The sequence below is a fragment of the Sorex araneus genome, chromosome 8 (genome assembly GCF_027595985.1).
Source record: "Sorex araneus isolate mSorAra2 chromosome 8, mSorAra2.pri, whole genome shotgun sequence".
Taxonomy (NCBI): Eukaryota; Metazoa; Chordata; class Mammalia; order Eulipotyphla; family Soricidae; genus Sorex; species Sorex araneus.
Window position 1 is genome coordinate 32750403 of NC_073309.1, and position 13222 is coordinate 32763624.

Genomic DNA, 13222 nt, shown 5'->3' on the forward strand with positions numbered 1-13222 from the left:
GTGTTGAAAATAATAGTTCCTTAAGTAATTCTAATGTAAATCAAAGTGCTTTTAGTAGGAGAAAAAAAGAAAAAGTAAAAAATTTATAAGAGAAGAGTCAAGATCTTTTGGAAGAAGCTAGTTTGAATAAGCCATTTATTATCAAAAGTGGCTTAGAAACTGTACTATTCTCTACTGTTCAAAATTTGTAGAGAAATACTTTTGTTTTTCTCTATTAGGGCCTGTGAGCATTACTTTTACTCAGAGGCATGGAGTTAGAATGCCATGGCATGTTTGAGGCCCCAAGGTCTAACCCTGTAATAATGTATATGCCCTCACCGCCACATTATAGGTGTCTCTGGTTGTCTCCAGCACTGCTGGGCCTTAACTATCTCTGATGTCCAGCCTGAACATTGAACTGTATGGTTCTGCTTGGCCAATTATGTCCAGCAGTGACCTGGCCACTTGAACTTTAATTGGGAATCTTCCTCAGTTTTTAAGCTACTGTAATAAAACTAATAGTACATACTATATTGAAATGTTTTAATAAAAATCAATAATGAAAATACTTTTAAAAGTAAAAAAATTAAATGACATGTATTGCAAAATTAATTCTATTGCTTGATTCAAAATGCTGGAATTAATGTAACAAAATTATGCTTTCTCATTTTTCTTATACAAAAAGAACAAAGCCATATATATGTGTTACAATTATAAAACTCTTAGGGAAAAGTTTTCTTGGATCACCTTGGATTTGGAAGTATATTATAGATATGACTCTAAAAAATGAGCAAGGTAAAAAGAAAAATGCTTAACTGACAAGATTAAAAACATTTGTTCACCACAAGATACTGTTAAGAAGTGAAAAGAAACTATAGTGAAAGAAAATATTGGCAGGCCACATATATGAAGAGTCCTACAACTCAAAAATAAAGCAGTAAATAACCCAAGTTAAAAATTGCCAAAGGCTTTGTATAGAAATTTCTCCAGAGAAGATATAAATTTAAGAAAACATTCACCGTAGAAAAATCACTGTATCACTGTCATCCCATTGCTCATAGATTTGCTCGAGCGGGCACCAGTAATATCTCCATTGTGAGGCTTGTTGTTACTGTGTTTGGCATATCTGAGTACGTCTCGGGTAGCTTGCAAGGTTCTGCCGTGCGGGCAAGATGCTCTCGGTAGCTTGCTAGGCTCTCCCAGAGGGGCGGAGGAACCGAATCCGGGTTGGCCATGTGCAAGGCAAACAAACACCCTACCCGCTGTGCTAACAAATGAAGACATTAGAATCCTCTATATCACCAGTAAAAATGTAGGCGGAGCCACTTGGGAAAACAGCCAGAAATTAAACAAGTATATAGTTACCATGTATCCCAGCAATTCCATATCTAATCACATACCTAAAAGAATTTAAAACATGCACATAAAAAGAATGACAAGCATTATTTCTAGTAGCCAACAAAAGAAAGAAAATATCAACAAATGAGCTAATAAAGAGTATAGCCATACAATAATGTTCCTTCATAAAAAGGATCAAAAGAACTAATACATGTTATGACAAAGTTGAACTTAAAACATTATTTTTAAGTAAAAGAAGACAGAAAAGTCCACATGTTAGGTTTCTATTTCTGCAGTAGGTTCAGAATAGAGAAATCCATAGAGATAGAATGTAAATTAGTGGTTGCCAGGGCTTGGAGAAAAGGGAGAATGGGAACTGACTAATGGATATTTGTTTTCTTTTTTGAGGGGAAGAAATGTTTTGTAATTAGAGGTGATGGATGCACTTGGACGTACTATGAACCATTAAATTTTATACTATAAAAGAAAAAATGTGAAATAGTTCAGTTAAAAATAAGACTGTAAATATCTTGTATGTTTTTGTTCTAAAACCATGCTCACTTGCTATTTGCCTTTAAAAACAAACTTTCTCCCCTCCAGGAATTTATCATGGCATCCTGCACTGATCACTAACAGTAAAATGCGAATTCCACATTCTCATGCATTTATTGATCTGACTGAAGACTTTACAGCAGGTGAGTTGCCACACAATCACAACTTTTCACTTTAAACTGCCAGGAATTATGAAATTCTTTGCTATTCATAGTATATCACTTGTTAATAAATTGAATATTAAAATCTTAAAAGCTTTAAGAAAACCAAACAATGGAAAGTACCTATTAAGAATGCTGGATACATAATAAAGTCTTTTTTGTTTTAGTTGTTTGTTAACTGTATCAAAATTTGAATTCCTCAGTTAAGAATTCATAATATGTTAGATACATGTTGTTTGATGTTTCTTTTTCCATTAAAAAATTGTTGACCAGAAGATGGGGAGATGTGTACATATCAAGGACTCGAGTTCAAGCTCTGCCACCATAGACCTTCCTGCCAGGACCCCTAGATGTAGCCCTGGAGACCCCCCAAGCACTACCTTGGCCCAAGCAATTATCATATCACTAGGCCTGGCAATTACACTACCTAGCCCTAGTTGGCCTGTATCTCTGAATATCACCAGGAGTAGCTTACATGTCTCTGCGAGCACTGCTTGCATACTTGCAATGCTATCCAAAAATTATTAGTAAGTACTGTAAGTGTAATTATGAGAACTATTCAGCTAATATATTTTTCAAGCTTTAAAAAACATTTTATTATACAGTGCTTTAAATACAAGTACACAATGGAATAGTACTGTATATGTACATTTTATCATCACTCTTTAAACAATTCTCTGTTATAGTCAGTCCTTTTTCATTTCTCCATTCACAGCCTCTCTCACCCTGGATCATTACAAAGAAAAGGCCAAACACTGTATAATTTCATTTGTATGGATTTCATTCTGTAACTCTAATTGTTCTAATTTGTTATTTTATTTTTAAATTAATCTTTTTTTAATTGTAGGCATCCTGATAATACTGTTAATGATAGGGTTGCATGCATAGCGTATCCCAGTAGCACACCTCCTACAGAGATTCTGCTTCCTTCCACCATTGTCTCAGTGTTCCCCTGCCCCACCTAGTCCTCCCCTGTCTCTGAGGGTCATCACAGAATCATTTTCAAACACCAAATAATTTAATGATAATTCCTCAATATTAAAGGAATTTGAATATATACTGCTCAAAATGTCTCCATTTTCTCCCAAGTGCTTTTAGGTTTTGTTTCCTATTTTGGACAGTATTCAGGTGCTGCTCACTGGTTCAGTGTTCAGAGGCCACTGCTAATGAATGGTGCTCAGGAGTCTATGCAGGGATCAAACCTGGGCCTCCTGCATGCAGAGTAGGCTCTGAGCCCATTGTGCTTTCTCTGTCTTGTCTTCTGAATTTTTTTTTTAAAAATTAAACAGGTGTTCAGTCTAGGTGATCATTTCTCCACCAGAGACCTTATAACCCCTTGAGTATCTAGGATTTTCCAGGGGGGCATAGGTGAAAATCATGTAAATGTGTGGGCCACAGCGTGAGACTTGGGGCCCAACTGATAGGACAGGGGCCAGAGGAAGGAAACAAGGTCTGAAGCAGAACAAGGTTGGGAAAGGTTAAGAAATACTGATTAGGGGCCGGAGCAATAGCACAGCGGGTAGGGTGTTTGCCTTGCACGCGGCCGACCCGGGTTCGATCCCCGGCATCCCATATGGTCCCCCAAGCACTGCCAGGAGTAATTCCTGAGTGCAAAGCAGGAGTAACCCCTGAGCATTGCTGGGTGTGACCCAAAAAGCAAAAAAAAAAAAAAATAGAAATACTGATTAGATTTGGCAGGTTCTTTTCCAAGATGTGACATACATGTGACTGTCTTCTCTAAGTCCTTTAAACCCTAATTAGAATTAAAGATTTTATCAGAATCAGATATCTTTGGTAATCTGAAGTACAGTTGTGACAGGCAGTTGATTTTTCTCCCTTCTCATTTTTATTTACATTTATTTCAGTGTGGTAAAATGTGTAAAAATTATCATTTTTCTATTTATAATCTATAATAATACATTTGTAACTTTTAACTATATCACTATCTCTCCATAACTCCACTTATCAAACTAAAGTTTATTATAAAAAACTTTTTAAATTACATGCTTTTGCTGGACATCATTTAAAAAAAAGAAAAAAACTAAAGCTTATTGAAAAGCAACATCTCCCCTTATTCCTGGCCTCTGGCAGCCATTTTCCTACTTTCTGTCTCTGATTTTGTTTCCTCTAAGCATTTCAAAGAAATGAAATGATCAACATTGATCATTTTGTAACTAGGTTTTTTTCTCAAGATTCAATAAATTATAGAACATATAAGAATTTCCTTCCTATTTAAAGCCAAATAATATTCCATTATAAGTATGTACCAGATTTTGTTTATCCATTCATTCGTCAGTGAAATTTAAGTTGCTTTAACATTTTGGTCATTGCTATTCAGCTTTGTTGTTTATGAATATGACTGCACATGAATCCCTGCTTTTTATTTTGGGTCTCCACTCAGAAGTGGAAATGCTAGATCATATGGTAATTATATTTTTCATTTTATGGGAATCACCATTACAGCACATTTACTATTTCATATCCCATCAGTAGTATGCAAATGTTGATTTTTTTTTCTTTTTTGGTCACACCCGGCATTACCCCTGGCAGTGCTCAAGGGACCATATGAGATGGCTGGGAATCGAACCTGGGTTGGCCACATGCAAGGCAAACGCCCTACCCGCTGTGCTATTTCTCCAGCCCCTCCAAGTGTTGAAATTTTTCCACATCCTTTCAATGTTGTTATTTTCTGTCTGTTTTTTAACAGTAGTCATTCTAATGAATCTAAGGTGGTATCTGTTTGTAGTTTTGATTTGCATTTTTTGTACTGATAATGTTGAACACCTCTTTATTTTCTTGATATCCCTTGGGCCGTTTAAATATTCTCTTTTGTCTTCAAGTCATTTTATAATCAGAATGCTTCTTGGTGTCTGACTTTCTTTGCAATGTTTCTCATTTTGTGGGATGACTTTGTACTCTATTAATAATATCTCTTAATATCAGTTTTCTGAAGGTAAATTTGTATATTTTTGTTGCCTTCATATTTTACAGTCTATATGACAAACCATTGGTAAATACAGTATCATGGAATTTTAATGCAGTGTTTTCAATACTGTGATTTACCAAGTTGTTCATAGTACAGTATTTTTAGGTATTTTGTGTTCAAACACCAATCCCACCACCGCTGTGATCCACCCTCCACCAATGTCCCCAGTTTCCTATTCCCCACCACTAAATATGCCCCTTTACCAGGCACAAACAATTTTATTTCATATTGCTTGTTACAGTGCAAAGGTAAATGGAACTGTCAAAAAATAGATCAGGAAAAGTTAGTTTGTTATAATTCTCACTATATCTCCCAATAGTGTTACTAAAGTAATTGCCTGAGTAACATAGGCCAGTTGATGCCAGTTTAGCCTTCTATGTTACTGTTTTTACTCGTTATGCTTAGTAGTCTTCGATACAATTTCCCATCATCTTTGCTGTGGTCCTACTAGACTGTGAGTACTATAAAATTTGGAGGTGTCTTGACTTCAAAAATTATGGAACTGCACTTGTTCGGTCGATTGGCAGCTTGATGAGGTTCAGTTGGATCTGGACCATTTCTTTGAGGGTGTCGGGTATGACTGTGCTGTAGTACCTTCAGGCAGAAAGGGAAATCTCTCTGTCCCCATCCTGAGAAGACCGCAGAGATTTTAGCAAGGACCAGTCAGCCTGAGGAGATTCAGTGGCATGTTCATTTGCTCGTTCTTTCTTTTCTTTTCATTTCACTTCCTTTCCTTTCCCTCCCTTCCTTCCTTCCTTTTCTTTCTCTTTCCTTCCTTCTTTCCTCCCTCCCTCCTTCCTTCCCTCCCTTCCTTCCTTTCTCATTCCCCTTTTCTCCCTCTCCCTCTTTCTTTCTTTCTTTCTTTCTTTCTCTTTCTTTCTTTCTTTCTTTCTTTCTTTCTTTCTTTCTCTTTCTTTCTTTCTTTCTTTCTTTCTTTCTTTCTTTCTTTCTTTCTTTCTTTCTCTCCTTCCTTCCTTTCTTCCTTCCTTCCTTCCTTTCTTTTTCTCCCTTTCTTTTCTTTCTCTCTCCTTCCTTTCTTTCTCTTTCCCTCCTTTCTTCCTTCTCTCTTTTCTTCCTTTCTCCCCTTTTTTCTCCCCTTCCTTCCTCCTTCCTTCATCAATCGTTCCCCCCTCTCTCTCGCTCGCTCAATTGCTCTCGCTCTCGTACGTGCTCTCTCTCTCTCTCTCTCTCTCTCTCTCTCTCTCCTCCCCCCTCCCTCTCTCTCTTTCTCTCAAAAATTCATTCTGGGGCCACACGGGTAGTGCTCAGGCTTACTCCTAGTCTGCACTGAGAAACTCCTCCAGGTGAGGTTTAGAGATCATTTGGAATGCTGGTAGAACATGTGCAAAGCAAGCACCCTCCGCTGTACCCTCTCTCTAGCACAGACATCATGTTCTTTGGGAGATGACTTGAGAACTGAGCCTGCCAGATGTTCGGTATAGGCAGGGCTACTTACTTGACTTTTATTTGACTTTTATACTCTTATTCTTACATTTACGTTTTTAATCCATTTTGTGTAACTATGGTAAGAGTATTATTTCATTATTTTTCTGCCTATCCAGTTTTCCCACTATCATTTGTTGTAAAACATCCATTTAATTTCTTGGTAACCTTGTCAAAAATTACTTGAATGTTTATTTGTTGGGGGAAGGGTGCGTGGGTTTTCCAACACCCATCCTTTCACCAGTGTCCGTTGCCCACTACCGATGTCCCTAGTTTTCCTCCCTTACCCTAACAATATTGTCATCTAATCCACAAAAATCAAATGTATTTTTCTTTGTGATTTCTTATTTCAGCAGTGATGTTTAGATTTTGTAGTGCAAGTGTTTCTCCTCCTTGGTTGATTCCTGGGTATTTTGCTCTTTTTGATTCTGTTATTAATGAAATAATTTTCTTAATTTCCCATTTGAAATACTCATTATTAGTATATAAAAATGTAACTGATTTTTCATGATTGTTTTTATCCTACAACTTTCCAGAATTCTTTGTTAGCACCAACAGAATTTTTAAAATGGAATTTTGGGGTCAGAGCACTAATACCATGGGTAGGGCATTAGCTTTGCACACAGCCAGGTTTGCTCCCCGGCATTCCATGGCAGTGGGCCCCTGTGCACCGCTAGGAATAATTTATGGGTGTATTGCCAAGAACAATCCTTGAGCATTGCCAGGTGTTGTCCTCTCCCCCCGAAAAAAAAAAAACATTTTAAGGAATTTTTAGGCGTTTTTGCATAAAAGACTTTTTAAGTAAGAATTATTTTCTTTTTTGTCTCATTTTGGATGCCTTTTATTTCTTTTTTTTTCCTATATAAAACTTTCTAACATGTTAAAATAGTAAAACTCATTAAAAATATTCTGGGGCCAGGACGTAGCCCAGTGGCATGTGCCCACTGAGTTCCATTCCCTGCATCCCATGGTCTCACAAGCATCACAGGGGACAGCCCTAGAGGCCCCCAGGCACTGGTGGAGTGACAGGGTGACTGGAGTTGCTGTCGAATTCCCAGTACTGCAGAGCTCAACCTGCATCACATCCACAGACCTTTGCACCTTTATGATAAACCAACCATCTGGTTGCCAAAAATCACAGGTGGTGCCCCCAGACTTCCTGAGCACTATTAGGGAGTTGCACCAGCCCATGGGGAAAAAAAAATAACAAAAACTTCTGAGTCAACACCTAAATTATATCGAAAAGATGGTTGCACATAATATTGTACCATATATTTCCCAAGAGCATTTCATCAAGATACAATTTTCAGGGCTGAGAAGATAGTGTGCAAAGGAGTGGAGTACATGACTGTCGAGTATCAGGTCATGAATTCCCCCAGTACCCATGGCCTCAGCCTTTCTGGCCCCTGTGTAGTGTTGAGGTGACCCTAGTAGCACTGGACTCTTATCAGTACCACTTCACCAGACCCATTACTAAGACATCTGGGTATAGTATACTAGTAGTGACACACAGATCCTTGCTCTCATTTACTGTGAACTTTAGGACATTTAAATAGAGAAAAACATATTGAATATTTTGCCCAGGAAGTTTTTAGAGCACTGAAGATTTAGCTTTCTTTGTATATTATCAGACCAAAAGGAGATGAATAAAAGAAGGAAAGGAGGTTATTTATAGTGTGATTTATTGCCTGTCATTTGAATGAACAAATAGGGTTTTGAGCACATCATCTAGAAGTTGTCTTTAAAAAATTACTTTTTAAGATAAGAAAATTCTATAGTTAAAGGCTCAGTTTCTATAACCTAATTCAGATGGACACATAAGCATACAGATTTAAAAAAAAAAAAATTCCTCTTGGGGCTGGAGTGATAGCATAGAGGGTAGGGTGTTTGCCTTGCACACGGTCAACCCGGGTTCAAGTCCCAGCATCCCATATGGTCCCCTGAGCACTGCTAGGAGTAATTCCTGAGTGCAGAGCCAGGAGTAACCCCTGTGCATCTCCAGGTATGACCCCCCTCCCCCAAAAAAAGTCCTCTTGTAGGAAAGATGACATTTTAGAGGTTTTGTGAGCTTTTAGAGGTCTTAAAGAGATTTTGGAAATTAGTGTTTTTAATTTTTTTTAGTTTTTTAGTATTACACTTAAACACATTAAGATTTCATTAATGGAGTTTGTGTGTCTGTGTGTGTCTGTATGTGTTTGTGTGTGTGTTACCCTGGCTCTCCATTTACATAATATTTTTAGGATTTAATGTTTTCTTATACAATTAGCAAAATCACTTTAAAATTTTTGTGATGAAACGAATTAGAACCATTTTCTCTTAGAAGGTTTTGGAGTTGTTTGCTTTTGTTTGTTTGTTTGTGGCCCTTCCAACTGGAACTCAGGAGATCTGGGAGCCCATCCCAGCAATTTATAACTAAATGGGCCAGAGGTTCAGTGCAAGGACTGAAGAACAGTTGTTGCTTGGACCCGATATTACTGGGATTGGTCAAGTCACTGAGTAGTAATTAGCGGCCTCCAGGGTTGCATCTGGCAGTACTCTGGGGGCCCAAGTGCCAGAGCTTGAACTAGAGTTGGCCACATGCAAAGCATGCATCCTAACCCCTGTATGATCTCCCCATCCCTAGGAGTTGTCATATCAAGTTAAATAATTATTCTGTAAAATGTAAAAAAGTTATCCTGATAAATAATAATTTAGAAGCCAACATATGTGATAACTTTGTTAAAATTTGTTATTGCTAGTGTTATTTGTTTTCTCTCTCTCTCTCTCTCTCTCTCTCTCTCTCTGTCTATATATTTTTGGTGGAGGGCTACATCCAGTGCTGTTCAGGGCTACCTCTCATTCAGTTTTTCTCCAAAGCCTTTTATTTATTAAAATGCTGAACCCCTGTTTAGCTTAGTTTTTTTTTCTTTTCACACCACTATATAAAAGCAATTTTGATTTGTTCTGTTCAGTGTTAGGTATGTGTTGACTAAATAGTCACATTTTTGGAAGGAGAACAGAACAAGAAGACAGGTCTATGCTCAAACTGTTCCCTAGTTGGTAGGTCGCTTTCAGCTAACTGTTTAACAACTAATTAAGGTAATTTTTATAGTTTCTGCTTATTTGCACTAGTTTGGATATATGTGATTGAGTAGATTTTCTTTCATTTTGTCCACGAGAGGTTTTTAAGAATTTAATGTAATATATCTTAAGATCTTTGATTATGGGAATTTTACATTAGCAAATGTAGAAAATCACTGGAGTCATTTTAAAAAAATATTCTTCATTTTTCCAAAACTCCAAATTGAATGATTTCTTCCATTAAAATACCATAAGCATCTCATATAAATCACTTGAAAATGCATTCAGTTTGATCTAATTCAGAGTCTTTTCAAAATCATAGTTGATCTTTATCATCAAAGACGAAGAGACCTGTTTACTATAAACTGCAGTTGTTTCTGAAATAATCATTATGTTTTCTGATAAGGACAGGGCTATAAGGAGACAAAGTAATAGGAAATCATTTTTGTAGCATCCTATAACCCCTTTGTATTTACACCTATTTCTTGCTAAATACTTCTGTAAGGAACTTTATGGTGATATTAGCCTGTTGTTCTTTCATACGTAATAATAATTATTACTAGTTTCTGGACCTAATTAATGGAAGAATTCTGACTTTGTCTATCAAAAATATTGAATCTGCCGTGAGTTTTATGGTTGTTTTATTTTTTCAATTTTGGACACTATCAAGCGGTGCTCAGGGTTTACTCCTGGTTTTGTGTTCAGGAAACTTTTCATACGAGCTTCAGGGGAACATATGGGGTGCCAGGGATCCAAAACAAAGGTCAGTCTTATGCAAGGCAAATCCTTTGTACTACTGCTCTGGCTCCTGCCATGATTTTTAAGTTATTTAAATGAATTACAGTCCGAAATTAATAATGAAAAATAACAATCATTTATTAAGCACTTTGAAGAAAAACTTATAGATCTGGTTCTGTTACTAAATAAAGAGTTTGCTGAAAATGATAAAACCTTTCCCAAGAAAAATACACAGAAGAAAAAAATTTTGTTCTTGAGCACCCTGAAGCCCCCATAAGATCCCCCAGTTGAAAATGAGTTAGTAGAGCCTGACAGATAACTCAAATGGGGCCTTCAGCTCAATTCCCAGTACCATATACTGCAAGAGTAGGGGCGCACCACAGAGGCCAGTGTGGAACCCAGTATAAGACATTGCTGGCCAGAGTGTTAAATAATAATCTGGTATGACTGCCCTCTTTTGCCAGACACCACTGTGTATAACCCCACAGCTCCAACTGAGTGTATTAAAAAATAAAGACATTTAGCTTATTTTAAATACTCAAATATTACAGATCTATATGATATATGTAACAGGGATTACCTGAAATTCTAGATTTTAACTTTATGCTTTGGTGTATGTTCCACTGATTATAGTACTTAATATATTCTATGCACAAAAGAAAGCGTATCTGTAATTTTCTTTGGTTTTTGAATGCTATGAGAACTACTTTAAATTACTTTAAAGTGTGTCTATCTTTTCATTTTAAGTTATCAGTAAAAGGAAAGATATTACAAAACAGGACAAGATATTTCCAATATATTTTATTAACCATGAATTAAACTTCAAGATGAGAACTCATATGTCAAGAAAAAGAACCAAAAAGTGTATTAAATAGATAGCAAATTTATAGACATATCACAAAAAAAAATAGAAAATGTTTTCAGCATCAGTAGGAGTTAGAAAATTAAAGTGAAAGCCACATGATATTTTATACTCATCAGATTTTTGCTCACCAACTAAAGAAGTGATTCTTCAAAAGAAATCAGATAAACAAAACTTTGGCCAGAGACATGAGGGGAAAAAAACGGGAAAGTACTCAAATAAATAGAATCAGAAATGAAAGGGGAGAAACTACAACAGGATAAAGTAAGTGGGCTAGTGCATGGGTTGGGCGGGTGGCCCTGATCACTAACACCCTTTACCACTGTCACCATGATTGGGTGAAAGATGGCACTGGATGAGTGGAAATCCTAATGAGTCACCTCCATCTGTAGCTGGGGTGCCAGTACCTCAGCATTAAAGAAAGAGATTGGTCCAGAACAGTTCCTAGTCATTAAGCATTATTTTGGATTAGTCAGCAATTTTTTTGACAACTACATGCAGCAGGATGTTCATAAATTATTCAATTATTATTGTAAATACCATTGCTGATATTCTTCAAGAAGAGAGAAAGCAGGAAAAATAGAATGGCCATCTACCTAATGGTAATACTGACGATGAAAATAACAACAGCACACCAGACCCACCCAATGTGGTTTCCTGAGAAATTTCAGAGAAAATTAATGAAACCAGGTGTCTTGTGAAACTATAAGCAGCAAAGATGAAGATTTCTTAGACCTTTCTGTTGACATGAAAATCAACAAAACATCAATTACTCATTGGTTAAGGGGTTTTAGCAACACAGAAACTATACAGTGAATATAAATATTACTGTGAAGAATGTCACAGCAAACAGGAAGCACACAAATGGTTACTTGCTATATTAAGTGAATGTTGAACAGCTATAAACAGCAGTTAAAGTATTTGGCTTTAGAATATGGAAACAACCTGAGTGCTGAGAACAGACCAATGGTTAAAGAAACTGTGGTATATCTACATAATATATATACATATATATACATATATATACATATATATGATACATTTACACAATGGAGTACTACGCAGCTGTTAGGAAAAATGAAGTCATGAAATTTGCCTATAAATGGATGGACATGGAGAATATCAGGCTAGTGAAAAGAGTCAGAAGGAGAGGGACAGATATATAATGACTGCATTCATTTGTGAGATATAAGAATATATGTATAGTAGAAGATCAATGTCCATGGCCTGGGAAAATGAACCAGGAGGATTGGCCACTGGTTGGAATCAGCCACAAGTATGTGTGGGGCTCAGGGTAGATAAGATAGAGAAGGGGCCAGTATGATAGTAATAGCTGGAAATGATCACGCTGGACAAGAACTGAGTATTAAAGTAGGTAAAGGGATATACCTGATAACCTTTTAGTATCTGTATTGCAAACCACAATGCTAGGGGGGGCGGGGGAGGGTGGTTGCCATAGAGGTAGGCTATGGGGTGGGGTACAGGATGATAGGAGAGAAACTGAGGACACTGATGCTGGGTAATGTACACTGGTGGAGAGATGGGTGTTGACACACTGTACAACTGAAACCTAATCATGAATAGCTTTACAAGGGTCTACCTCAGAGTGATTCAATTTTTAAAAATCTTAAAAAAAAAAAAACTACAACAGAACCGTCAAAAACCCAAGACATCATGAGATCTTACTGTGAACAGTTCTAGTCATTTAAGTTGGAGAGCCTAGAAGAAATAGGCAGACTCTCAGAAACATGTTATGTCCGAAAACTGAACGAAGAGGAAATAGAAAATCTGGACAGGCCAATTACAAGCAGGGAGGTTGAAACAGTAAGAGTTTCCCCAAAACAAAAGTCCTGGTCCAGACGGGTTTATTGGTGAGTTTTATCAAACCTTCAGTGAAGACTTATTGCTGTTGATCCTTAAGCTCTTCCAAAATATCAAAGAAAAAGGACACCTTCCTTACATCTTCTATGAAACTAACATTATACTGATACCCAAAACAGACTGAGACATTACTAAAAAAGGAAACTTCAGACCTATTTTCTTGATGAGTATCAATACAAATATCCTCAACAAAATGTTTGCAAACCTAATCCAATAGCATAT

At 36.8% G+C, this 13222-nt stretch overlaps 1 protein-coding gene across 1 annotated transcript in view; it reads left to right on the forward strand.

Moving 5' to 3' along the window:
- ITFG1 (integrin alpha FG-GAP repeat containing 1) overlaps window positions 1–13222 on the forward strand; it is a 202308-nt gene that overhangs the window by 35940 nt on the left and 153146 nt on the right. The window contains exon 6 of the mRNA XM_004600970.3: window positions 1918–2012. Within this exon, the coding sequence (XP_004601027.3) occupies window positions 1918–2012 (95 nt within the window). The remainder of the gene's footprint in view (window positions 1–1917; window positions 2013–13222) is intronic.